The sequence below is a fragment of the Zootoca vivipara genome, chromosome 7 (genome assembly GCF_965207765.1).
Source record: "Zootoca vivipara chromosome 7, rZooViv2.hap1.1, whole genome shotgun sequence".
NCBI lineage: Eukaryota > Metazoa > Chordata > Lepidosauria > Squamata > Lacertidae > Zootoca > Zootoca vivipara.
Genome location: NC_142590.1, coordinates 65,308,726 through 65,334,879, shown reverse-complemented (window position 1 = coordinate 65,334,879; position 26,154 = coordinate 65,308,726). Strand labels below are relative to the sequence as shown.

At 39.4% G+C, this 26,154-nt stretch overlaps 2 protein-coding genes across 2 annotated transcripts in view; one reads left to right on the top strand and one right to left on the bottom strand.

Moving 5' to 3' along the window:
* The window catches only part of CEP250 (centrosomal protein 250), a 136,735-nt gene that overhangs the window by 72,360 nt on the left and 38,221 nt on the right, over nt 1-26,154 (bottom strand). The gene's annotated exons all lie outside the window — the stretch shown is intronic.
* Nucleotides 1-26,154, top strand: part of UQCC1 (ubiquinol-cytochrome c reductase complex assembly factor 1) — a 42,138-nt gene that overhangs the window by 2,187 nt on the left and 13,797 nt on the right. Inside the window, exons 3-7 of the mRNA XM_035122198.3 lie at nt 1,502-1,606; nt 6,863-6,970; nt 13,592-13,664; nt 16,740-16,797; nt 21,328-21,436. Coding sequence (XP_034978089.1) covers nt 1,502-1,606; nt 6,863-6,970; nt 13,592-13,664; nt 16,740-16,797; nt 21,328-21,436 — 453 coding nt within the window. The remainder of the gene's footprint in view (nt 1-1,501; nt 1,607-6,862; nt 6,971-13,591; nt 13,665-16,739; nt 16,798-21,327; nt 21,437-26,154) is intronic.

Below are 26,154 nucleotides of genomic sequence, written 5' to 3'. Positions count from 1 at the left end.
TGAGTGTGTTCATACCCTCATGTCCTGCTTGTGAGCTTCCCACAGGCATTTGGTTGGCCACTGTGGTAACAGAATGTTGGGCTAGATGGGTCTGAGACCTGATCCAGGAAGTCTACTCTCTAACATTCCAATGTTAACTTTCCATGGTTTGTATTTACTCTTATTTCAGGGAACTGAATAGTTTGAGCCAGGTGTGACTTGCCATGATAGTATTTACCCTTTCTCGAGGCCCAGCATGATATATACAATACGGAACAGTATTCCTCGCAAAACAGATTAAATATTGAGTGTACTTCTTTAGGCTTACAGCTCTCCTCAGTGGTGCACTAACTGGAAATGGTATCAGAGTAAAGCAGGCATCGGCAACGTTTTCCTGCCGTGGGCTGGAGCATTCCCATGGACTATCGTCTGTGGGCCAGGCATGGGCCAGACACGCACAGAAGCGATTTCCGGCACTGCGCTGCCCATGTCCAGGGTGCCGGAAATTGCTTCTGCGCATGTCCCCAACGCTGGAAATTGCTTCTGCGGCTGCACAGACGCGATTTCCAGTTTGCGCAGGTGCAGGCGCCATTTCCGGCACTGCTCAGCGAGTCCCTGCGCCACACTGCACCGCTTTAGCAGTGTGCGGGGGACTTGCCGAATGGGCGGCTCGGTGACTGGGCGGCTTGTGGGCCAGATAAACGGCCTCCGTGGGCTGTATCCGGCCCATGGGCCGAAGGTTGCCGATGTATGGACTAAAGCCTTGTGTCATAAAGACAATCTAAAGGAAAGCTGTGTGGCTGCTCATCACTTGCTTTAGCCTATGAATGCGTCAAGGATATGGGACAGTTATCAATATTTTAAATGGTCTGACATGGGTACATTTGCTATTTGAATGTTGATGAAATAGGAAGTAAATAATAAATACCATAGGCTCTATACCACATCCAAGCATATACAAAAGGTATTTTGGTTCAAAAGGTAATGAAGAATGCAGACTTTTCAGTTTTATTGAGATAACTTTTATTGTAATTGTTCCCAGTTGCTGGGAATCACAAGAAGGGAGGGTGCTGTTGTGTGAAGATTCTGCTTGCAGATTTCCTATGGGTATCTGGTTTGACACTGTAAAAACAGGATATTGGAAAAGATGGGCCTTTGGCCTGAACCAGCAGGCTCTTCTTATGTTTTTAAGAGATTCCTGATAGTAGCAATATTTCTTAGGTCGAGGGTGTGTGGTGTCTTCATGACCTTTTCATCTTTCCTGGTGTATGAAGCTGGTAAGTTTAGAAGGCCAAACAATGTAACCCTTTCCTTATGTATTTGCCACTTTTCTTAATCTGTGAGCGAAGTTGTGCTGTGCTCATGTGTATAATAAACCTGAGAACTTTGCAAATCTCTGATCTGAAATTCTTCCACAGGGAAACACTAATATATAATTTGTGTGCCTAATTGTATGATCCAGTGTTGCCCTTCCATACTACTATTTTTTACGCTTGGTTATTTCTCTTTGTTGTTTTACCAGAGACGCAAGAATGGCCAGTCACAACTAACCCAAGTTTGCTGTGGATTAATACAAACTATTGGTACAGTAAAGCAGCCAAACAGAACACTTCATCACACAAACAAGGTCAGATCAAACTGAAGTCTTGTATTTCAAATATGCTGTCTGCCCTTATTGAACTAGGATTGTGGTTCTATTGAGGGTTGGGATTTTTTGAGTTAACAGGTTTCAAGCAAAACTTTAAATGCATAGTATTTGTTGTCTTATTATGAAGGAGAAGCATTAAATCCCAGAGTAATCTGAGGAAGTGAAACCTGCAGAAAATGGCAGAATACTTTCAATGATTCAGACAAATTCATGGAAGATCTTAAATGGCTATAAACCAGAATGCTAAGGAGTGAGATGGCACAAATAGGGTACTATGTTATTCTGACTTCTAAGATCCGCAAGGAAGAAAAATGACATTGCTTTTTATACTACAATTTTTAATGCATTCAAAATCAGTGTGTGCAAATGATCTCTGAGAACTGTTTTTAGTTGCATCTTGCATTGCATTTTGTCTGATTCAGCTAATAGCTCTCCAAAACAATTCTTATGTCAATATATCTTTATTGTGCCTGATGGTGTTGGTGATTTATTTGACTTATATCTGCCCTCTTACCAAAGGGGCCCAGGGTGGCAGGTGTAGCACTGATAAAACATTTTTTTAAAAAAACAACTAAAACCATTTTTAAATGTTACAGGGGAAAAATATTTAAAAGTTAAAAAAGCTCTTACCTGCTGATCTCATGGCTACCAGGCCGACATTTTAAGCAATTTTTTTTAAAAAAAAACTCATGTAGATTTGCTATAATCAAAACCAGTCACACACACCATGGCATGAGCTATTTTTGCACCTTGGTAAATTCATAATGTACACTAGGTATAATCCTCTTGCCTCTTTGCAGGGAGATATAAGGCTAAGAATCTTGTCACTAGGGTTCTACTGCTCCTTTTTCTAGATTTGGAGGTTTGCAGTGGAATTGACTTGGCTTGTAGTTTGTTGAAGCCAGCCATATGGCATGACCCACATGTTTCCCAAATTCCTTTGGTGTGTGAAAGTCCATATGCTTTTTATGCCATATTCTGTGAGGAGGGTTAACAGATTGGAAGAATAAAGCAAAAGAGTGAAGGAGACTGAATGATGAAAAAGTTGTGAGCATCAGTGTAGAGCGGGGGAAATACTGACATGGAAGTGCTAAATTGCAGTTATCAACTAAGCCAGCTTTGGAAAAAAAAGTTTTTTTAAAAAAAAATAGACACAAAAATGGTTCTAGCTTGTCAGCCCACACGTACCTATGCTAATAGTTTGTGGCACTTGGGCTTGAAACAATAAATCCCAGACACACTTTAACAATGGGTACAACTTGCTGTTGACAATGAATAGTGAAGTGAATAGTGAATTCTTCCTCTCCATGCTGGTTGAATGGTTTCTCATCAACCTGGAATAAGCATAGCCAGTACTTTAAAAAGTAGTTTAGGAAGTGCTTGAGATGCAGTTACAAACTTTTGGTCCTGAGTATGTCAATTTTCACTCAGCTGCCTCTGAGACATTAATTGTGAGTTAGGTTATGTCACATGCTAAGGGCCCTGCATAGTAATTCAGATACATAAGCTGTTAAATATTGCAGCAGTTTCACAGCTAAATGCACATTGTATTTCACTTGTTCATCAGGTTGAATACTTTTTTAAAATGCCAAGTTGGCAAACTTCACAGCTGGAACAGGCCCATATATTTCTCTAGTCCCACCCCCCCTCACCTTTCCTCTTTCCAGAATGTAAAGAAAATGTCAGATTGGGTTTTCTTTTAACTTCTTACTCTTTATGAAAACATGAAAAGTGTTTTCTATCTTGGTAACAGGGATGGGGGATGTTTTGCAAGCCAAGGACTGCATTCCCTTGTAGCTAACTTTCTGGGGGCTGGTGTCCAGGGCCGTCTTAACCATATCTGGCGCCCTGGTGCCAAGATCCCTCCGGCGCCCCCCGTGAGTGAGGCGGGCAGGAGGGGCGCGTGGGGAGCTGAGAGGCGCGGAGGAGGCAGCCCCAGGCTTGCGCTCCCTGCGCACCTCCAGAGAGTGGCCTGAAGCTGCTCAAAAACTGAGAGGCACGGAGGAGGTGCCCCCAGGCTCCCGCTCCCCGCGCAAAGCTCCGGAGGTGCGTGGGGAGCGTGGGCCTGGGGCCGCCGCGCTGCGCCTCTCAGCTGTTCAGGCGGCCCCAGCCCCGCGCGCCTCTGGAGAGCGACCTGAAGCCGCTCAACAGCAGAGGCGCGCAGAGACAGACACCAGCGTTCGGCGCCCCTTCCACACCCCTGATGGCCAGGCGCCCTGGCGCCTTGTGCCACCCAGCCCGGGGCTAGGGACGGCCCTGCTGGTGTCAAAAGTGGGTGAGGCTACAGCCATTCAGTTCATTTATTTTATCACACACCTATACACAGGCATTCATTACATTCTCTCTCTCTTTCTCTTTCTCTCTCTCAAATGCACACACACCCTTCACAATCACATGCCCTAGTTATTCTCTCTCACACCTATCACCACACAAGCATTTGTTCTTTTCATTTTCTCTCACATCATTAATCATCCCAGATCCACTGCCTTCAGTTAATCTATTCCCCCATCCATATTGTAAGTATAAGGGTGGGCATATTGTCAGCCACCTCATAGGTAAGCTGTGGGGTGCAGGAGTGGACAAAGTGGGGCTGGTAAAGGTAAAGGGCCAAGGAGAGGTGTCTTTCAAGGAGAGTCAAAGTCCTAATAGAGAGGCCCTGAGTGCCACACCTGGCCTGTGAGTCATAGGTTCTTCCCCCGACTTCTAATTTGTTCAACTTGGGGGGGGGCACTACAATAATTTTCGGAAGAGGCTCATATCTACAGTAAGAAACCAACATGGGGGATTAAGAAATGAGGTTTATGCCTAATTGTAGAGCCTACTGCTGTGATTTATTTTCATAGTTTTGTTGTTGTTATTGGATCTTCGTTAGGAAACCCTCTAGTGTGAGGGCCATCCATCCAGTGTCCTTGATGCCTGTCGAAGACTACTTGGCTCAAAGAGATGCACCCATGGAGTATCTTCACAGCAAAAGGGAGCAGTATGGGCAGGGACAGGGCACTTCATATGTATACTTTGTAAGTGGCTCAAACAGCAGTCGCTCCAGGCAGCTATGTTATCATTTTAGCCAGCATCAATCCACCATTTCCTGCAATGACAGTAGCAGAGCTACTAGAAAGTGCTAGCTGTGGAAGACACTTTAGTTACTGTGTCCACTAACCTGTATGACAAGGTTGTATCAGAATACTTTAGTTTATTGCTCATTTTAATTACTTTTTATTATTTATATATATATATATGTTTTTAACTCTATCATTTTAATTTAATATTTTATTTTTTGTGAACTGTTTTGAGATTTACAATCAAATAATATAAGCATTTTGTTAAATAAAAAAAATAATTGTTTAGGTGTGCCATTTCTAGAGGGTAGATATGGGCAATGTCTGCTTTCCTTACCCTGGAATGGCAGATCACATGTGACTATTCATCAGAAACACTTGTATTTCGGGGCACCTCACTGCTTCTACACATATGCCATATCCTCTTACAAAACAAATAAATGGTCTTATGTGCTATGCTTACATGCCAAAGGAATCTTTGCTGCTTACAAAAAAGTCACCATGCTTGAAAACAGATAAAATGTATCTCAGAGTAGATACATTTGAACTGCTGAATATCTTTATACCATATTCTTTCATGCCTTTTATACCATATTCTTTCAGCACCCCTGAAACTACTAACTTCGAAAGACTCGAAGTTCATTATGGTATTTAGACTGATTAAAAGAGACCTCAAGAGTTTGGGTGGACAATTTGCAAATGTAGTGAGCTGAATATTCTTAAAAGAGGAGTCTATTCCAGAATGCATTATCACATGTGCTTAGTGGCAAACAATTTGCTTCACCTTTTTCAGGTCTGAATTGAACCTAAGGTATTCTCATTTTCAGTTGTGATAGTTTAAGGCCTATAAAATTAAAAACTGTACAGTTCATAACAGTCTTCTAGTAGGAAGAGGATATACAATGTACTATGTGAACTACATTTCAGAGCCCAGTTCCTTTTACACACACACACATTAGAAGGATTTTAAATGAAGTTCTTGTATGCTGCTATTAGTGGGCAATATAATGCTAGTTTTAAAGGGACAAATACACATTTAACAGTAAAAGTTGTTAAGATAAAACTTAACTGTACAGGAATAAGCTATTTTGTGAGATCTTCCATCTCTGATTGTTCATTTCAGGGTTGTGAAAGTAGATTTAGACAGCGATCAGCAACCTCTCATCCTGACTTATAGCTATAGGTATATCTATTCATGAATTTGTCGAATCTTGTTTTTCATGTTACAGGTAGGTAGCCGTGTTGGTCTGACGTAGTCGAAACAAAAAATAAAATAAAATTTCCTTCCAGTAGCACCTTAGAGACCAACTAAGTTTGTCATTGGTATGAGCTTTCGTGGGCTGAAGAAGTGTGCATGCACACGAAAGCTCATACCAATGACACTTACTTGTTTTTCATGTTGCTTATAGTGCTTTTGATCATGGATTTCTCTATTTCTTTAAAGTGCCAGCCTCACATTGGCTTCTTCAAGTTCATGTAGGCATAAATTACCTGGTTAATTAGAACAGAAAGGCCAAATGTGTTGCCAATATTATATTATCTCATAGGGCTGGACATGAAAGGGGCTTATTTCTCATAGGCAACCATGTGGATTTCATTCCTAACTAACTAGTCCAGCCCCCAGTTGGAACACAGAGTTACTGTTGCAGACCATGCTCTGTGGTTTTTATGTGTTCCCATGTTAGGAACAATCTTTTTTTAAGACTTAAGAATATTCTTGAAGTGACAAAGGTAATCAGAAACACTGTTTTTATTGTCATGTAATAGCTTTGATTTCTTCCCAACAATGTGGAAATATCATGTTTTCCCACCTCGTGGGATACACTTATCCCATCTTCAGAACTACTGGAGGCCCACAAACGTTTTTAACATGTAAATGTGATATAGAGGCATTAAGTCTAACACAGATGGGGCCCACATTGCACAGTCACTTACACCACCAAGGCTACTTAGACACCGGATTTCACATTTGTGTGGCCTGGTCAAAAAGGACCATGCATGTGGCAGATAGGCATGGCAGCCTCCATCTCCTACTCCAGATTGGCCTGGCCTGGACAATACCTTTCCTCCAATGTGTGAAGCATCCCTTTTGGCTTAATGTTGGTTTAATTTGCAGAGAATGCTTTGGTGATTAAGATGTGACTCCTGTTAACACATTTCTTTGCTTTTATTATAGGTTTTTACAGCCAAAGACTCCCCTCAACCATCTGAAGAGAAAGTAGGTGCTTTCACGAAGATAATAGAAGCAATGGGTTTCACAGGACCACTAAAATATAACAAATGGGTAAAAAATTCATCTTGTTTTCAGTGGCACTAAATCAGGAAGGACTATCAGAATAAAGTAGTTCAAACTTCTGCTTACAAGCACATGTCTGAATGTCTTTTACGGTGCAATCCTACTTATGTCTGCTTAGAAGGAAGTCCCACTGAGTACAGTGTGGGCTCACTCTCAGGTACACATCTGTAGGATTGCAATGCTACTTAACATTTGTATCCGAATGGCTAAAAGCTTGTGTATGTGTGGATTTCAGCCAATTATAATGGACTGGCTGGACATTTGTGCCACATTTTCCGGTGGAACTACCATTCATTTGATCTGATTTATTTATTGATATTCCACTTAATCCCAGAGTCTCTTACAGCAGTTTTTCCTTATTATCAATATGTCTGACCCCCAGGGGCTCAAAGGGACTAAAATTCTTTGGGTGAAAAAAGGCCAAATGAAGTAAAAATACATTATAAACATAAAATATGTCTAAAACAACAACAGAGCTCTCATCTCACCTTGAATGACCTGTCTAAAAAATACATTGAAAGGATGGGGTGGGGGTGTGGTGATGGTATCTCTTGAGCTTTGTCTAGGAGATAGATTGATCTTTACTCCCAGCCCCTGGTATGCTCCTCTTCCAGCAGCAAAAGCACCAGCTGCTTTTGTTTTGAAGCTTTATTTTTAATTTCAGTTCCTTTTAGTCTTCTTCTGTGTGTGTATTTTATTTTATTAAAAGATTTATAGACCTCCTTTCAGGGCAATTGCCATGACAAGGCAGTGTACAGTGAAATAACACAATAAATATAATATAAAAAAGCACTGCAGTAAAACTTTATCCAGATACAACAATTAATCAAAATTAGATTAGAGGAAAACTCAAGAGCATATACTGATGTTACACAACAAAATAACTGTCTGCCAACCCATCTCTACAATCATTGATTTGATAAGCCTGTTGATCTTTTAAGATGTTATTACTTGAAGATAAGGATAATGCCACTGGCATTATTGGACCACTTCTGCTGCTGGCCTGGCACCTTAGTAACATGGAAAGTTCTCACAGGGCCCATTTCTAGTAATGACCCCATATACCATCATGGGCTGGTATGAAGCTCCATCCTGGGCCCTGTGAAATTTTGATCTGGCTGGCTTGGATTGCATCGTGATTTTATGTTGTATAGACATGGATGTAGCTGAATCTATAAAAACTGACTGACTGAGCAGATGGTTTGGCTAGCATACATGGGATTCCTTGACTCTCACAAACATTGCATTCCATAATAAGCACCAACAGTAGTGTTCACAAGCAAGCCTACGGTCACTTAGTCTGAGGTCTGGAAATGATTATTCCATCACCTCTCTTGGATTCATTTCATCCACTAGCTATCCTCACTGCTTAAAAAAATGTGTCTCATTTTGAGCCCTCCAGATACCAATTTCCTGGGTTTTCAACTATGTTTTTAAAGAGAACTAGAAAGTTGTACCTACCTATGTCTAATGTTATATGAATCAAAAGTACGATTTATGTTACAGTGCTTCTCTTCAGTACCACAATTGATCCTCCTGCCCATGCTGTCAAGTTGGAATTGGATATGGCATATTGTCAAACTGCCTATGGCATTGGGATGTGAAAATGGGAGTTTTCACTAAATTAAGCATTTCTATAACTACCATACTTATAATTTTCCATGTAGTCAAAATACTGTAAACATTCCTGTAATATGGAGTTGTTCAATCCGTAAAATTAAATTACTATTTCTTTAAAGGAAGGCTCTTAAAAATACGTGGTAGGTACTTATTTGAGCTGGTCTTCTTGAAAGAACTAAGAATCTTACGAGAACTTAAAGCGTAGCTTCTACGCTTGCACCAACTATCAGAAATTTTACAAAGGCAGATGGAAGCAAAATCTAGATGTTTGCTGTTCTAATTACTGTACTTGAGGGAAAACTTGGTGGAAGATAGTTGAAATGTTAGTATGGTGTCAGAGTGCAACAATACTTTGAGAGGTTATTGGGCAAACCACTTGTTATTAGTTCTGCAGCTTAAAGTTCTAGTTACTTTTTTATATATGTGGAATGAGATGGGATTGTGGTTTGATAGTATACTACTAAAAGCTACAGTCCTAAACATGCATTCTAGAGCTAAACCCACTGAAGATGTGAGATTTATTTTTGAGCAGACATGCATGGAATTGCATTAAAAAGCATTTAAGATTTTGGGGGAAAAACTAATTTGGGGCACAATCCTGATTTCTTGCTAAGTTTACTTTGATGCAGTTTTTATGTTCTTTTTGTAAAAAAAAAAAAGACCTGGCTCATGTGTTAGGCAAAATAATTTATTTCTGTTTTAATCTGTATTGATTGTTAATCTATTTAATCCATGGAACCATTTATGTAACAGGGAGCTAGCACTTTCTGAGACACAGCCAGCAGCATTATGCTTCTGCATGATTCTGGATCTCCAGTATTTTGTGATTCACACAGAAGCAAGCTATCTTGAAAAAAGTGGGGCTTATTACATCGTAAAAAATGAATGGAATTTTACACATTTTTAGAGATATCCACCACAGTCTATTATCTATCAAGCTAAAGCAGTGCTTTCTAACTCCCTAAGAATGTTGAGTTAATAATATTTGCGATATTCTTAGAGGAAAAAGATATGGATAACATATGGTAGGATGTGCCTATTTCACTTAATTTATTTGTCAGTTGGGGAATTTAGTTTTGGGAAATGGTCTGTCCTATTAGTGTAGTAATTATGGTGCAATTGACCAGAAGTGTGAATTCATTTAATTATCTTTGGAACCTGATGTGGTCTTGGTGGTATGACAAGACTTTAATTGGAGTGGTTTTAAATAGCAATACTTTTTAGCTATGTTTATTTTCCAAATTGCCTTTATTTCCAAATTACAATAAGAACATGTTGTTTATTTAAGGGATTTATAGCCTATTTTTCAAGGAATTCCTCACAAAGTGGCTTAAATCAAGTTTACAATGCAAATGCAAGTCATAAAAGCACTTTTAAAATACATTAGTAACATAATCAATACAAGCAATAAGACAATAAAATTATCTCCAGTAAGTAGCTGCTTTCTGTGGTCCTACATTAAAAGCTTTGCCAAGGAAAAAAGTTTTTAAAGCTCACTTAAGAGTTATAAGAGATGAGACCACCACCAAGAAGGCCCTATACAGTGGTACCTCGGTTTACGAACCTAATCCGTTCTGGAGGTCTGTTCTTAAACCAAAGCCATTCTTAAACAGAGGTGTGCTTTCCCTAATGAGGCCTCCCGTCGCCGGTGCCCTTCCACCATTCGGCTTCCGTTCTTAGACTGAGATAAAGTTTGCTAACTGGAACACTACTTCCAGTTTTGCAGAGTTCTTATACCAAATAGTTCGTAAACAGGGCTGTTCTTAAACTGAGGTACCACTGTACTACTAGCCTGCTTGCTGTTACTGTGACACAGTTGAAACAAAATAAAAATTTTTTCCTTCCAGTAGCACCTTAGAGACCAACTAAGTTTGTCATTCGTATGAGCTTTCGTGTGCATGCACACTTCTTCAGATGCACACGAAAGCTCATACGAATGACAAACTTAGTTGGTCTCTAAGGTGCTACTGGAAGGAATTTTTTTATTTTGTTTCGACTATGTCAAACCAACACAACTACCTACCTGGAACTAGAACTGTGACACAGATCACGGTACAGGTAATGAGTATAGGCATTCTTTTCAAGATCATTCAGGACTTAAAATGTAAGAACGAGGTATTAAAAAATAAAATAAAATGTAAGAACCAAAACCTTGGATTGGGCCTGGAAATGAACTGGCAACCAGTGCAACTGATACAATATCAGTGTAGTATGTTCTGACTATACCCAGCTGTAACTAGTTGGTTACACTTTGTTCCAGCTGAGGTTTCCCACCCATCTTCAAAGGCAGACCCATGTAGAACATTACAGTAGTCCAATCTGGATGTGACAAATGCATGAATGACTGAGGCGAGATCTGACCTCTCTTTACATAGAGTTGCAGTTGGAGTACCAGCCTAAGCTACCATCACCACCAGAGCTTCCCCAGAGAGCAATAATTCTGGAAATACCAACTAACTGCCAACTGATCCTTTAGGTTTAGTGTCAAGGACAGGCTGAAAAGCTCTATACAAAGGTGTCTACTGTCCCACACACAGTACCTCTGTCATATCTGGATTAAGCTTCAGTTTGGTCTCCCTCATTCATCCCACAAATGGTTTAGGAGCTCCACAGTCTCCTCAGGATAAGCTTCCAGAAGAGAAAAATGACTTCTCCCTGTGGCTTCATATAGATAATTTGCTTAGCAATATGTTTTAGATATAACCTGAGTTATTCTACCTGCCTATCAGCTACTTTGATTCTATTGTGGTGTCTGGTGACTTAGTGCACACAGATTCTTTTTTTCCCTTTCTTTGCAAGTACAGCTTAAATTCAGGGTTCATCTGGAAAGGAAGTTTTTTTGTTAATGGAGCCAATCCCAGCAATTCTTGAAGTTGGAACCAAATTTAAAATGTGCCAAATAAAAGTCCCATTTGCAGAAGAATGATCAGGAGTGCACTCCAACACTTCTTTTTGTTCTTTGTAGCCACAGCTTTACCTTGATGTCAGATGTGTGTAGCTGGGGAGAAATGGATTTACATACCAAATGAGGACTCCTGGCAGGCCTGGTTTGCCCTATGAGCCAGATGTTCCCTATATGCTTCCCCTATAGGAAGCTGCCTTATACCAGATCATACATTTTTGGCCCATCTAGTCTTGCATTGCCTCATCTGACTTATATTGGCTCTCTAGGGATGTTGGCCAGGGTCTTTCACATTACACACAACCTGACACTTTTAGCTGGCGATGGCAGGGATTACATTTGGGTTCTTGTTTCATACTAAGCATGTGTGCTTCCACCTTTACTGCCAACAACACAGGGAAACAAATAAGAATGTCAACTAGTTCACTAAATAGCACCTGGATTTCTGGGTGCTTCTGTGACCTTGTGAGATGCAGTTTAAATAAATACTTGGCCAATCATATTGGAACGAAAGAGCCCAATCTAGATTCTGGAATATAGCATTAGGCTCTGGGCTTCTAGCAGTAGCACAAAGGGGCTCCTTGTGCTTTTGAATCCTTTGGCTCTGGTTCTAAAAAAAAAAAAGTTCTACATAGCACAGGAATGCCAACACAAGGGGCTTAAAAAATCTGGAGTGGGTGGAGCCTGAGCTAATGCTGTAGTGAAGAAGTGAGTTTTGTATTTCAGCAACTGAGGCAGAGGTTTTCCCGTCTGCTTCTCTTGCACATCTTGTGCTTGCACTGCAACAAGTATACAGTAATAGGGAATAGAATGGTGCTGTAACTTGTGGGGTGACTGCATAAGGTGAAGATCCTCAATCCATGTTTTGCATATGTGCATTCATTGAGCCTAGTACTCGAAACTGCACAGAGCATGTACTCCTTCACATGTGCCATATATTCTCTGATATGTTGTCACTGTGGGCTCATTCAGCTTATTTTCCAGATGATCTTTGTTTTCATTATAATTTCCTTTATTGGCCCTATGAGGGTATTTTTCTCTTACTGCTCTTGCTTTTTCCCAGATCTGAGATGGAGGAGTATTGAGCGCCCTGCTCTTTCTTTGTCTTTATTTTAACTTTGCAGAGGCTCACCAGAAACCTGTCTGGAAATTGGCTTGCAGTCTCCCACACTGTTGTTGGTTTAAAAAACACACAAAAAAACTGGTCTAGACAAGTTGGAGTTCTTAGAAACGGGAAGGGTTAGGATTAGAGGACCTGAAGAACTAATTAATCAATTGCTATAATTTTTACTGCCCAAGAAATTGTTAGTGTAAATAATAAATTGGTTAGTCATAATTTCCTGGACTGAAAAGAGATGGTGGCTACTAGCCAGTATAAGTTTAAGAATATTGCCAGCCCAACAAAATATCATTCTATGGCAGGAAAATCCAGTAAACATAATGTGTTTCTTGACTTAAGAACATGGAACTGTGTCAAATCTTATTGGAGGAGTAGGAAAAAATTGGCTGGAATATTCACAATGTATCAATGTATAAATGGTATACATGAAACGAGACCTTGGAAGGGCTAGTCTTAGAAGTGAGTACAGTATGAAGATATTTTTTAATTTATGAACTTACTCATCAGATCTCCATATAATTGAATGAAACAGAAACACATTAGAAAACAGTATTGCTCATGATTGTCATTAACAGGAATTTAGATGGGCTAAATGTATGAAGAGCAGAAATTCATGCAAAATACCTTGACAGATGTTGATAAAAATGGTGCACTGCTGACTAGACAGTTTGAGCATTTGGAGCCATCGATATGATAACCCAAAAGTTAACTTGGTATCTTGGTTTGTTTTCAGTATGGAAGAGTTAAATAGCAACAAACATAACACAATAATATAAGTATCTCAGAAGACTGAAGGCCATCTCCACAATTATTTATGCAAATGTTTTAAGATAGCCAGACTATTTTATTACAATCCTTAAACAAATGTATAGTTTTGATAGCAGAAGAAGTGTATTTGGTGTGATTAATGAAAATTGTCACATAATGCATGTTGTGAGTACTAAAAGCAATTGTTTTTCCTCTCCAGAAAATCAAAATAGCAGCCCTGCGAATGTACACATGCTGTGTAGAGAAAACAGACTATGAGGAATTCTTTAACAGTAGGTTTTCCATCTCTCATCTCTTATTCACTTCTATTACACCCCCACCCTTAGGTTATGGAGGAAGTAGGACAGCCTGCAACGTGGTTTTAATGCTCAAATCTTGCTTATTTCCTTATAAGTGTGTATGCCTACACTTATTTCTGCCTGTTATAAGGAACAGTTCTTATGAAACAAAGCCCGCTATACAGCCAATATATTGCATATTTAAAAGGAAAAGAAAGAGGTCATTCATATCCAGCCTATTTTTTTTTAAAAAAAACCAAATCTCACCAATATGAAAACACTAGTCTTCACTGTCACTGCAGGTAACCTAGGCACTGAGTTTCCTGCCCTGTTGCCACTCCTGTATGCTCAACTTGTTTTTCAACCATCCTATGATCCTTTAATTATTCAAGCACAGAATGGAATGTGAAGCCCATGTTTGGAAGAGAACTATCATTAATATGGTCCTGCAATAATAATGACTTGGCTGTTAAACAAGATAGTGGTTTTCAACTAATAGATCAGTGTATAATGAGCAATTGAGTGGACAACCAGAAATCATTAATCCATTAAGAAAGGCTTTTCCTCACTGTTCCAGTTTATAACAGAATCAATAAAACCACAAAAACTAAAGAAGTAAACATGTAAGATTAACCAAGTTGCAGACAGAAGGCTTGCCTAATGAATAAAAAAATTCAGAAAGTGGTGATGTGTCACCAGAGAAGGTGCCATATGACTCTCTGAAGATACGGAGTTCTAGAAAGGGTGCTGTAACAGAGTTTCCCCACATGTTCCCACTAATCATGCTCAAATGGAGTTGGGAGATGTAGGAAGACCTCTCCCAGTGATCTGGATGGATCGGCAAGATTGGTAGAAGGAATTGATCCTTTAAGTATCCTTGATGTAGACCAGGCATCCCCAAACTGCGGCCCTCCAGATGTTTTGGCCTACAACTCCCATGATCCCTAGCTAGCAGGACCAGTGGTCAGGGATGATGGGAATTGTAGTCCAAAACATCTGGAGGGCCGAAGTTTGGGGATGCCTGATGTAGACTGTTTAGGAAATCTACTAGGTCAGCTTCTCCGCCCCATCTTAAGCCATGAAGAGCAAGGATCAAAAGCAGAGGTGGACAACACCAGTGGGGTTCATCATAAGTCTTTGCTTGCTGCTACTCTCATCCCTGCAGTTTTTTTAATTAATCAAAGCTCCCAGAAACTAGAGAGCCAATCTGGTTCTCACTCGTAAGAGTGGATATTTGGAAGTGATAATTTTGAGAATGCCAATCATTTCTCCATTCCAGAGGTCAGCTACAGCTTGAACGGAGGGGGCCATAGTTCAGTGTTAGAGTACATGCACCCCAGTTTTAGTCCCTGCCATCTTCAGGTACCCTGTTTACTGTCTGAAACCCTGAAGATCTGCTGTCAGTCAGCATGCAGACAATTTTGAGCTATATGGACCAATCGTCTGAGGCTGAAAAGGGAGCATTCTTTGACAGAACCACCACTAGTCACAGCTGAGAAAATCCCCCAGAGCCATAGGGATACAGTGGGGATTGTCTTCCTCCTCTGCAGAGGTGAGAGGTCGCAGGACACATTTTAAGGCAAGTATATTAATGATGACAGTTCATGATCTTGGTATTACATTCTTATGTTAACACCTTGCTCACTCAAAATACAGCATTTGCTGTTTATTTAGAATGTTTATATGCTTAGCTGTGATTTCTGCATTTAGCTATGACTCCTGCATTGCAGGGGTTTGGACTAGATGGGCCTTGAGGTCCCTCTCAGCTCCACAATTCTGTGATTCTATGATCCTCCAGTTTAAGAAAAACCAAAGGTGACTCTGACAATAAAATAGCAAATAAAATTAAACTTAAAATGTACATGAAGCAATAGAAGCACAGGAGAGTATTAAGTCTAGCAGAACCATTGGTTTAAAATAGCTTTGGTAACATGCTGAAAAGCCTGGGCAAATATGCTGGAAAAGACATGAGACTTGGTACCAGGCAAAAGTCCTTCAAGGGGGCATTCCACATAAGGGGTGATAAAACTGCCTCTGCCTGGTAATCACCTAATTTCAGGAGACAGGAAATTAGAGAAGGGCCTTCATATAATGTAAAATTTGGGCAGGCTTGTGTGGTCAAGTATCTTGAGTCCTAAGCCATTAAATGTGGCCCCCAGGCCCTTGAACTGTTCCTAGAAATACACTACAGTTATTTAAGAAGTGATCCCAGTTACCGGTAGTAGCCTAGTTCTTCTATTGTCCAGTAACAAAAGTTTCCAAAATGTCTTAAAAAGCACTACAGCACATTGCAATATAGATAATATAGATGAGAAGTTACCAGGGTGTGGATAGCTGCTGCCCGGTTGTTGTTTTTTTGGTTTTGGTTTTTTTATGAAAGGCTGTAGCCATGAGCATAGCCAGGATTTATTTTAAGGAGGAGGCAGGCTTTATGTTGGGGGGGGGGCAGAACCAAAATACCTGCAATACAATCAGGTAGTACCAGGCTTAACCATTTGAAGGTGCTGCATGCTGTGGGAGCCCTATGAGCCTCCACTGTATCCAGCCCCGTCCAGAACAGTTTGGACATCTCCCTGTTCTATGAATTGCCCACCAACAGTGAATGAGTGTCATAGGTCAGTCTAAAACCTGATAAGGAACAATAAGCTGAAGCTCATTCCAGAGAAGCTCCATTCCAGGAGCTTTTGTTGGTGGGCAATTTATCTTCCTTGTAGTATTAACTGCATAGCAAATTATCATTCATTTTAAAATTTGCATAGGAAAACATTTGATTTTGTTACACTGTTTTTAATATTGTATTTTATGTTGTTGTAACCTGCCCTGGGGCCTTACTGATGAAGGGCAAATAAGAAATCTCAATGATATTATTATTATTAATAATAATAATAATAATAATAATACCCTGCCCAACTGGCTGGGTTTCCCCTGCCACTCTGGGCAGCTTCCAATATATATAAAAACATAATAAAGCATCAAACATTAAAAAATATGTTTGTGTAAATTCATTTACTTTTTTTTAAAAAAAGGTTAAAGTAATGGATTTTAAAAATAATTATATATATTTTTAAGAATTTCAGATGCCTGACACGTTGAACTCATGGTTTTTAGTAGCACAGCTTCATGTCTGGTAAGCAAAAATTTAAAGGTATATTTTCTGCCCTCCAAAAGCTGTATTTACTGAATTCTGCAACATATACCAACTACAGAAGTCTGTCACTGCTAGTGACAAAAATGTTGGACTTGTGGTCAATTTTTAAAAAAAACAAAGGTCAAAGAAGCCTCATATTTGTAGTTATTTCTAAAGTCTAGTAGTGGGAAGGATATGGCTAGGAATAACTTTAAAATAAATAAATATATAAAGGTTTCATTCACCTTGAATGGAAAGGTCTCTTATTTAGCTGTTATAGGAAAATCTCACATTTACGTAAAAGTGGTTTGAATTGTGAGAACCTGTGGTGATTTTACTTTCTGGTTGTCAGAAGCCTTTAACAAATTATACCATTGACATTTACATTTGCACCTCTAAAATGTACCTACAGATTAAGTGAATGCCAGGTTGGTTGCATGTAGAATATTTAACACCTCAGAAAGTGAGTTTTTCCTTCATTTGTTAAATAACTGGCCAATAAAAATAATTAGGCAAAATATAGTTTTCATCTAAAGTTATGTGTTTGAAAAGGTCAAAGTGATATAGCAATGATGCAGAGGGAAGGAAATTATTTTTCCAATTGCTTGCCTCTCTGAAAGTTAATAGCACTAGATTTGAGTCTACCAATATAGACGCTCAGAAGGTGTCACCAAACAAAGTGTAACCACATGACCCAGATAGCATGTTTACTTTTTTTCATCTCTCTTTTTCCAAGCTTTCTCAATTATGGTACTTCAGGGTTCCAAATGATATTATGAACTTTATTCCAGTGGTGTGCGATGTTAGCTTACAACAGGCATTCAGAAAATGAGACACCTGAAAGATTAAAGTGTGTATGCATCTCATGAGTGCATTTAAGAAAGCCCCTTATTAGAGCACATTAATCACTGGGTTGGGGAAACAAAGGTGTGACGCAGAGACACGTGAATCCTGAGCTAATATAGGGTCCTTTGGGGGGATTTTGGTTATGTCCCAAGGTGAACTGGGGATCTGAACTAGGTACCTGAAGTAAAGTGAGGTCCCGTGGTGCCTCAGTGATTCAGATGTCTAAAAATGTTGCAGAAAAGTTTGCCGTATATGAGCAAAAGCGCAGAAGCATATATCTATCTTGTTTATTTAATTATTTTTAATTATTTAACAAACTTATACAGTATTCCACTTGATTGGAAATAGACTCTCTAAGCGGTTTACAAGGAACAAGCTTTAACATTTTAATTTAAAAAAGACAAAGTATTTAAAGAATTCAAATACAGTGGAAACCTCAGTTTTCGAGAGTCTCAGAAGCTGAAGAATTCGGAACCCAAATGCCAAAAACCCGAAAGTAATTGCTTCCGTTTTCGAACATGCCTCAGAGGTCGAACAGCTTCCGAGGTGAGTTTCTTCATTTTTTTCAATGGATTTTGCTGAACACCCATTGATCCTCAGTTTTTGAATGTTTCGGAAGTCGAACGGTCTTCCAGAACAGATTATGTTCGAAAACTGAGGTTCCACTGTATAATTAAAATCAACAGTTAAGATGAAACAGCTTAAATCATATGCATTCATCACATGCATGTCTGGAAAGACTTGCCTGAACAAAAATGTGTTAATAATTATTCTGCCCAGACACTGAGGTCCAGTGCTGAGGGCCTTATGGCGGTTCCCTCACTGTGAGAAGCCAAGTTACAGGGAACCAGGCAGAGGGCCTTCTCGGTAGTGGCACCCGCGCTGTGGAACGCCCTCCCACCAGATGTCAAAGAGAAAAACAACTACCAGACTTTTAGAAGACATCTGAAGGCAGCCCTGTTTAGGGAAGCTTTTAATGTATAACAGACTACTGTATTTTAATATTTTGTTGGAAGACCCCCAGAGTGGCTGGGGAAACCCAGCCAGATGGGCAGGGTATAAATAATAAATTATTATTATTAAATAAGGCGCTGAGAAGAATACAGCAATGGTACCTGCCTGGTGTGAATAGGCAGGGAGTTCAGAAGTGTGCTGTGAAAATAAAAGATTGTTTCCCCACCCCACCCCTGGTACCTATTTGTTTGTTTGTTTGTTTCAGGCAATTTATATAACACTTGTAGAAAAAAAAATCAAAGCAGTTTACAAAAATGATAAAACAATGAAATTATCACTAAAAATTTACAGCCATAATTTAAAACATAAAGTAAAAGTCACAATAGACTAAAACAAATAAAAACTCATACTAACTTTTAAGCGATTTAAGTGATTCCTTTTTTATCTCCCTTCTCAGCCAAACTGCAACGGCGCTCTTGCAGTAAAACCACAGCTTGTATCCTTCTGAAATTTGTCACAATTCACTCCCTAATAAGGATATACCATTTCCTTAAATTCCACACACCCACACCCCAAATAAAAGTTATAGAAATTTCATTTTGAGTGCAACACAAAAAGCCCTGGAGTGAGTTGCCTGTACTGCGACACAGTGCGACAGTCTTTATTTATCCACCCTGGAGCAGGGGCAAGTGCCTTGGACCCTGCACCAAATTTAAGTTGAAACTGAATCTTGTGGCCAGAAACCAATTTTGCAAGTTGCTTTGGGTTACATTTTGTAAATAAAATTGACTAATAAGTAAATAATAATAAAAATAATAATCTTATCCTCTGAATGTTCATTCTTAATTGCTGCTGTTAGACTCACAGAATTGCTAGTAACTAGCTCTGTAGATGAAGGGACACAGGTGGCGCTGTGGTCTAAGCCACAGAGCCTAGAGCTTGCCGATCAGAAGGTCAGCGTTCGAATCCCCGCTACGGGGTGAGCACCCGTTGTTCGGTCCCAGCTCCTGCCTACCTAGCAGTTCGAAAGCATTTCAGAGTGCACGTAGATAAATAGGTACCGCTCCGGCGGGAAGGTAAACGGCGTTTCCGTGTGCTGCTCTGGTTCACCAGAAGCGGCTTAGTCATGCTGGCCACATGACCCGGAAGCTGTACACCGGCTCCCTTGGCCAGTAAAGCGAGATGAGAGCCGCAACCCCAGAATCGTCCACAACTGGACCTAACAGTCAGGGGTCCCTTTACTGTTACCTTTAGCTCTGTAGATGGCCATCACAGCAGCCAAAAGCAGCTATGCTAATTGCTGTACTTGTATTTTCAAAAGTAAGTGTTGAATGTATTCCAGATATTTCTGGTACCCTTGCAACTAATTACATCTCACTGATACTTTAATCATTCAAGCTATTTTGTGTTGCCTGCATTCACAACTCAGATTGCACTTTGCCCTAAGGCTGAAGATGATAAGTTGAGGCAGCCCTGTGCTCATCAATTTCATTGTGCAAGCCTCCTTTGTTTACCTCTTTCTAAAATGCTGAACAGGAGAGTGGGAAACTGTGATGTTTTTATTAGAGATCTCTAGCTCCTTAATGGTGACTAAAATAAAAACCCCAAAACAAAACTGAGGATGGCTATCCCAGGAGATGGATAGTACTCAGTCATCTTCAGTAGGCAAGTACAAGCCATGGATTTTGGACACACATCCTACAAGCTTGCACACCAACTTGCTCCAGGCTGAGGTATTGGAAACCAAAGATATCTGAGGACCAAGCAAGTCATTAAATGGATATTTGCATTTAATTAGCAGGTTTTTAAAATATGCAAATAGCTTCACCTGAAGCATGATAATTATTAGGATTGCAGCAGGTAAGGAGAGGAAGTGCCACCTGAAAGGTTGCTTTTTCCTGTTGATATCTGCCTGTAGGTCTGTGAACTACCCTGAGACCTCCGGGTATAGGGCAGTATACAAGTTCAATAAATAAATAAATAACCTCTATTGAGGCCCTGTTATATTATCCACAGACATACGCCCATAGCATAGAATAAACTTGGTCTGTTCATATTTCTAAGATAATTATCTTTTTAAAATAACATGGATAGTCTTTTTTAAAATCCCAGATATTAATACATTTCTAAAGCAAAACTTCCCTATACTCAAAATATGGTTTGGTTGTTGAATAATTGAATATATTACAAAACATGACCTTATGGTAAAACAATAAAAAGTTTTGCAGCTGTGTTGATGTAGTTAGAAAATCTAAGAACCTGTGTCATTTAACCTCAAGTGGCAGTTGTTGTAAATGAGGTACTGTTTTTTAAAAAATAAACTCTCCAGATTCCATGACCTCATTCAGGGTGCTGCAACACTGCTCTGTGACAGCACTAAACATCCAAATATACAGCATCTTTTCAAGCGTTGGGCTAAGTGTTACTTTGAAAAAACATTTGGTTGTTGTTCCATCAGTGAGAGCTTTCAGTGCTTGGTCTCTGCCACTTTTGGATCCTGTTGTTGTTAATACAGGGAACATTTGACAAAAGTTTTATAGTAAAAACGGGCATGTCCATGGTCCCACGGAGCTTACAGTCTACAGGATGGTGCTTATGTCGTTATCAGACACATTCCTGCTCTATATTCCTGGATCATGCACCAGTTGCATCTCCTTCTTTGTCTCCCCTTTGTACTTCTCATACTCTTAAAGTCAAGATTTATAATGTGTTTCCTTTGCTATCCTCTAGGATGTGTTTAGTACGAATGAAGCAGGAAGGACGAACAGGAAAATACATGTGTCGCTATATAGTTCATTCTATGTGGGAAGATGTTGAGCAACGTGGGAAGGTCATGGGAGTAAGTAGTCTGTGGCACAGATTCTTTTATCACATGACTGTCATGTTGTGATCGGTGTCAGGAAGCCAGTGCTTCAGAATTCAGATTGCCCTAGCCATGTGGTCCATCTAAGATTTTACTATTTAATATGTTTGGAAGAATGACTGAGCAGAACAGTGAACAGATGGTGTTTCCAATGATCTTTTCCCATGTGCAAGTACAGCTAGCCATAAGCTTCATCTTAAGCTAAATTTAAATATCTCACACTGAGGTGACTAATATGTATTCATCCATGTGTTTTATTTTTTGTTTATTGCATTTATATCCCCACCTGCCTTGCCACCAAGGAGCTCAAGATGGTATCCCCCTCTCCATTTTATTCTCACTACAACCCTGTAGTAACATAGCTGTGTGAGATTAGCAGGCAACTCCTCAACCATTAGAGAGTAGGTAGGCTGACCTTGGCAAAATGAGGTATAAATGCTAGGTTTGCCCAACTGGTCAGTGATTTCTCGTTGCCAGCAATAATCTAATGATGGTGTCCAATTATTGCACTGTTGATTGATTCTTTGCAAGTGTTCATCCTTGATGGGGGGGGGGATGCATTCTGACTACTTACACAGAATGGACAGCAGTTGCTATGACTTCATGGGTTGCTGTAGAGAGATGTTAGCCACTCTCTTTAGACACTCCCATCACTCCGTACCTGAGAAATAGTAAGCTTGCTGCTCCTATGATGAACTCACAGTGGAGGTTCTCAAATCATCCTTCCAGCCTATAAAAAAGTGTGCTGCCTAATGCTGAGAACTAATTATAGTAAGCAGCAGTCAGAGCATAGGAAGGTCAAGGATATACCATCAGCTGCCCAGAGCAACAAGCTAACAATTAGCTAATTAAGCAGTATTTATTTCAGAAAGTCAAATCCAATCAAATTATGCTTTCTGAAAATATGCTAGCTTTGGTCAGTTTCACCAATGTGATTTAAAAAGCAAAGCCTGTCATGTAATAAAGGGGAAGGCAAAAAAAAGAAGAAAAGGAAAAAGAAAAAACCCTCCTGGCATTGCCATGGGATATTTTTTATAAGGTATTCAGTTTTACTTTCTCAGTAGTAATTCTACCAGCTCATAGTTAATGATGTGAAGGCCTGGGGGAAACATGGGAATTTTTTCCCCAAGAACTTTAAAATAATTTTCCAGGGGGAACACTGAAAGTTTTGGGGAACAAAACTTCTTATGCAATATTTTTTTCCTCTTTGAATTAAGAAAATGATGTATAATACTGTTATTTTTATATCAGATAGTCTACAGCAGAGTAACTTATTCCTGAGTAAACTGTAGGCATATACAGCACACAAATTCCTTATGCATTTCTGAATCTAGAGAGCGCTGCCATGATGATGAAAAGACCATACTTGGCCTAGCTTTCTTTGAATTGCTCCTTGCTTCCTTCTGGTGATGTTTGATTTAGTTTTGAGATTCTAGAGCAATTATTCTCCATGGCTTCAAAATATCCGGAAGTGTTGCATCTCTAAATGTATCCAAGATTAAAGTTCAAAACATTACTATTTCCTACCTGAGAAATAAAAATACTTGTACAAAAAATAGTATTGCAAACCTATGGATCAGGGATGAGGAAGCTGAAGCCTTCCAGATGTTGTAGGATTCCAGCTCCCTTCATTCCTACTCACTGATCATTCTGGCTGGAGCCGAGGGGAGTTGGACTCCCAACAGCATTTGAAGACTTTCTGGTTCCCCAGCCCTGCTTTATTATACCTGCTTTATTAATTAATTTAGAGGATCATTTAACTATAATGTGACTTTATGTGGTTGAAACTACTGCAAGCTTTATTTCAGTTATGGGTTAGTAATATAGAAGAAAATGGAGTGGTATTGAAAGACAAAGTGTAGATTGAATAACATTTGTAAAGCCCTAAGTCCTTGTCCTTTTTGTAGATAGATATCTGGCACTGGCTTCTTAAGCTGTATATGAAGGCCAGAATAAAACACGTGAAGTCACTGTTTTATACATATTTTTCTGAATTTTCACATAGAGAAAAGTGCAATTATTATTTCTTATATTAATATTACTGAGAATTTTTGTTATCGTTAGCTAGTAAGGAAGTCTGATTCCATAGCTTTCTTGTTCTGCTGATCCAAACAATGATGTTCTTTAAAACAGAAGGACTCAAATTTTATGTTAAGAATTCATGGCACAGAAAGTAAACTAGCTCAAAATAACAAGTGCTCATTCCAGAACGTTGATGATACCTTTCTAGGCCATAAGGAGGATTTCAACCTATGAAACCTGCTTACTCAAAGTTAGAAGGACTTTCGATTTTCAGAATTTTGATTTGAGATCTATCAGTTTTGAGTTCTATATGAAAGCATAAATTGGTCATTTCATACCAGCATAGCATATAGATATAGCAGTATAAGTAACAGGCACAAGGAAGTTCAGCTATACTTTTACAAAGAAACCCCATTTAGGCGCAAGCTTTATGAAGAAATTATAAAAAGCTCTGCAGTTAATTGGAATACTTTTGAAAGATAACTATGCTGAAGAAAATAAAACTTAGATACTATTTTGGCAAGGCAAGTGAAACATTGCTTTCATAGCTGGCAATGCATAGAGAAAATGAATGTTAAAATTATATATTTCAGATCTGGTGCCTTTGTTTAGTTTTAGAACAGATTACAGATGTAAGGATATCATGGTTTGAACCAGTGCAATCCATTGCATTTTCACTTCAAATTTATGCTTATCCCTGTTTTAAATGGTGTATTAATTCATAGACTACTTGTAAAAATTGTTGCAATCTGAATCTCAGCTGCAAAGTTTTGGGACCCTTTAACCTGGGCTCCTTCAGCACTCTTGATTGTTGGCAAGAGTTGAGACCCAAAACTTGACACAGCTGTAAAAACAGAAAGAAAGCCTTTGGCCTCAGCAATTCTACTGGTGCAGGCAGATTTCATATATAAATTTTACTCTCCTGCCCCTAGAACTAATGAAGTCAGTTTCTTTTGGTGGTTATGCAGCCAGGTGTGTCCAGTTTTGTGGCTAACCAGTGTTCTTTACTTAATTTTTCCACTTGTGACTTTTCTACCAAACTTAAAAACAAGCATGAAAATTGGCTTGATGCAGTGATTCAAAGTATTACTAGTAACATTAGGCTCGATAAAAGATTTCCTTTTGATCCTGTTCTGCTCTTGTGTCTGTCTTGCATTTTATAGGCATGAACTGTCTAATCTGTCAGCTGCTCAGTAGTTTTCGTAGGTGAGAGCCAGGGACGGAACCTGAAAACACAAATTAATGTTCCACCTAAACAAATAAATGAATCTGTTAAGATGCTTCTCAAAAAAGAAAAACCCTGAATCATCTTTTCATTTTCAAAACATCTGAACTGGGGATGGGTGGGATTAAAATAATGGTAGGCGTTGGTATATGTCACTGAGTGAGTTATAGGCCTGGTTTGGATTGTCACACCTTTGCTTATTAAGCTGATATGTTCACATTGCAATTGAATATTTCGTCTTGCTCCATAAGATTGTAAATACAGTTTCCCAGTTCAGACAAAATGGGAAACCATGTTTAATTAGAGTCTTCTTGGTTCAGTCTCTGTTTGCATAGGCAAAAGGTTTTGTATATCTCATCTTAATCAATGGAGATGTTCATTTGAATGCACCTATAGGCTTCTCGCTGATTTAAATTTTTAACTAGGATTTTGGAAGTCTGCTATGCAATTGTGCCTGTTCTGCACCCCCACCCCGCTTGATCACCCCCCCCCGAATATATCAAGTGAGTCTCTTGAATTCACCGACCCCCATTAAGCTAATCCCCACAATGCTTCTGAACACATATGCAGAATATTGGTGCATCTGTAGATTGATGGCTGTAGCAATACCAAACTAGAGAGAAGTAGGAAGCACAGAATCCCACAACCTGTTCCTGATCCCTAAGCCCTAGTTATTTTTTATTTCTGCCCCAGTCCTTAGAAATGTTATCTTCTGCTTAAAATTTCAAAGCTGTGGAAAACATGACTTGAAATCACATCTGAAATAAGCATTCCTAATGGCAAACATCTTTCTAACAAAAACCTTGCCTTCAAGTTGAAGTGCTGCTCTTATCCCACAACGTACAAGACTTGTTTGTTCAGTGTAAAATCCTGATTTGTAGCTGAGCCTGTTTTAAAAGCTGTACAAGATGATAGGAGCAGGAAGAGGCCGTCCAGCCCAACATGCCAACCGCATTTTAATTTAACTTAATCCCACCTTCCTGCTTTCCCACCAGACCACTCAGGCCCCTCCTTTTCCAGAAACACATCTAAGTGTCTCTTGAATTCATTTATTGGCCCTGCACTGTGGAGTACAATGAAGTCTTTGTTATGTTTTTAGGTAGCGCTATTTATACACAGTAGCCCCTATTCTATATTCAGTTACTCTGGAGTGGTTCAGATGAAGTTTACTGGGATTACTTCATATTACACCAGAGCGGCTAAAATGAGTCTTGCCTGATGTTCTGCAATTAATTGAAGTAAAACTCATGCTCCCTTCTTTCTTTCCTCTCTTTCCCCGCCACCAGTACACTGAGGATTAATTTATAATAACACTAGACTATAATGGCAATAGAGGTTAGTATACAAATCACAGTCTTAATCTATTTCATAGATGCCATACTTCCAATTCAGAAGGATCTCTCCTGGTTACAAACAGATCCAATGATAGCAAGAAAAGGAATCAGTA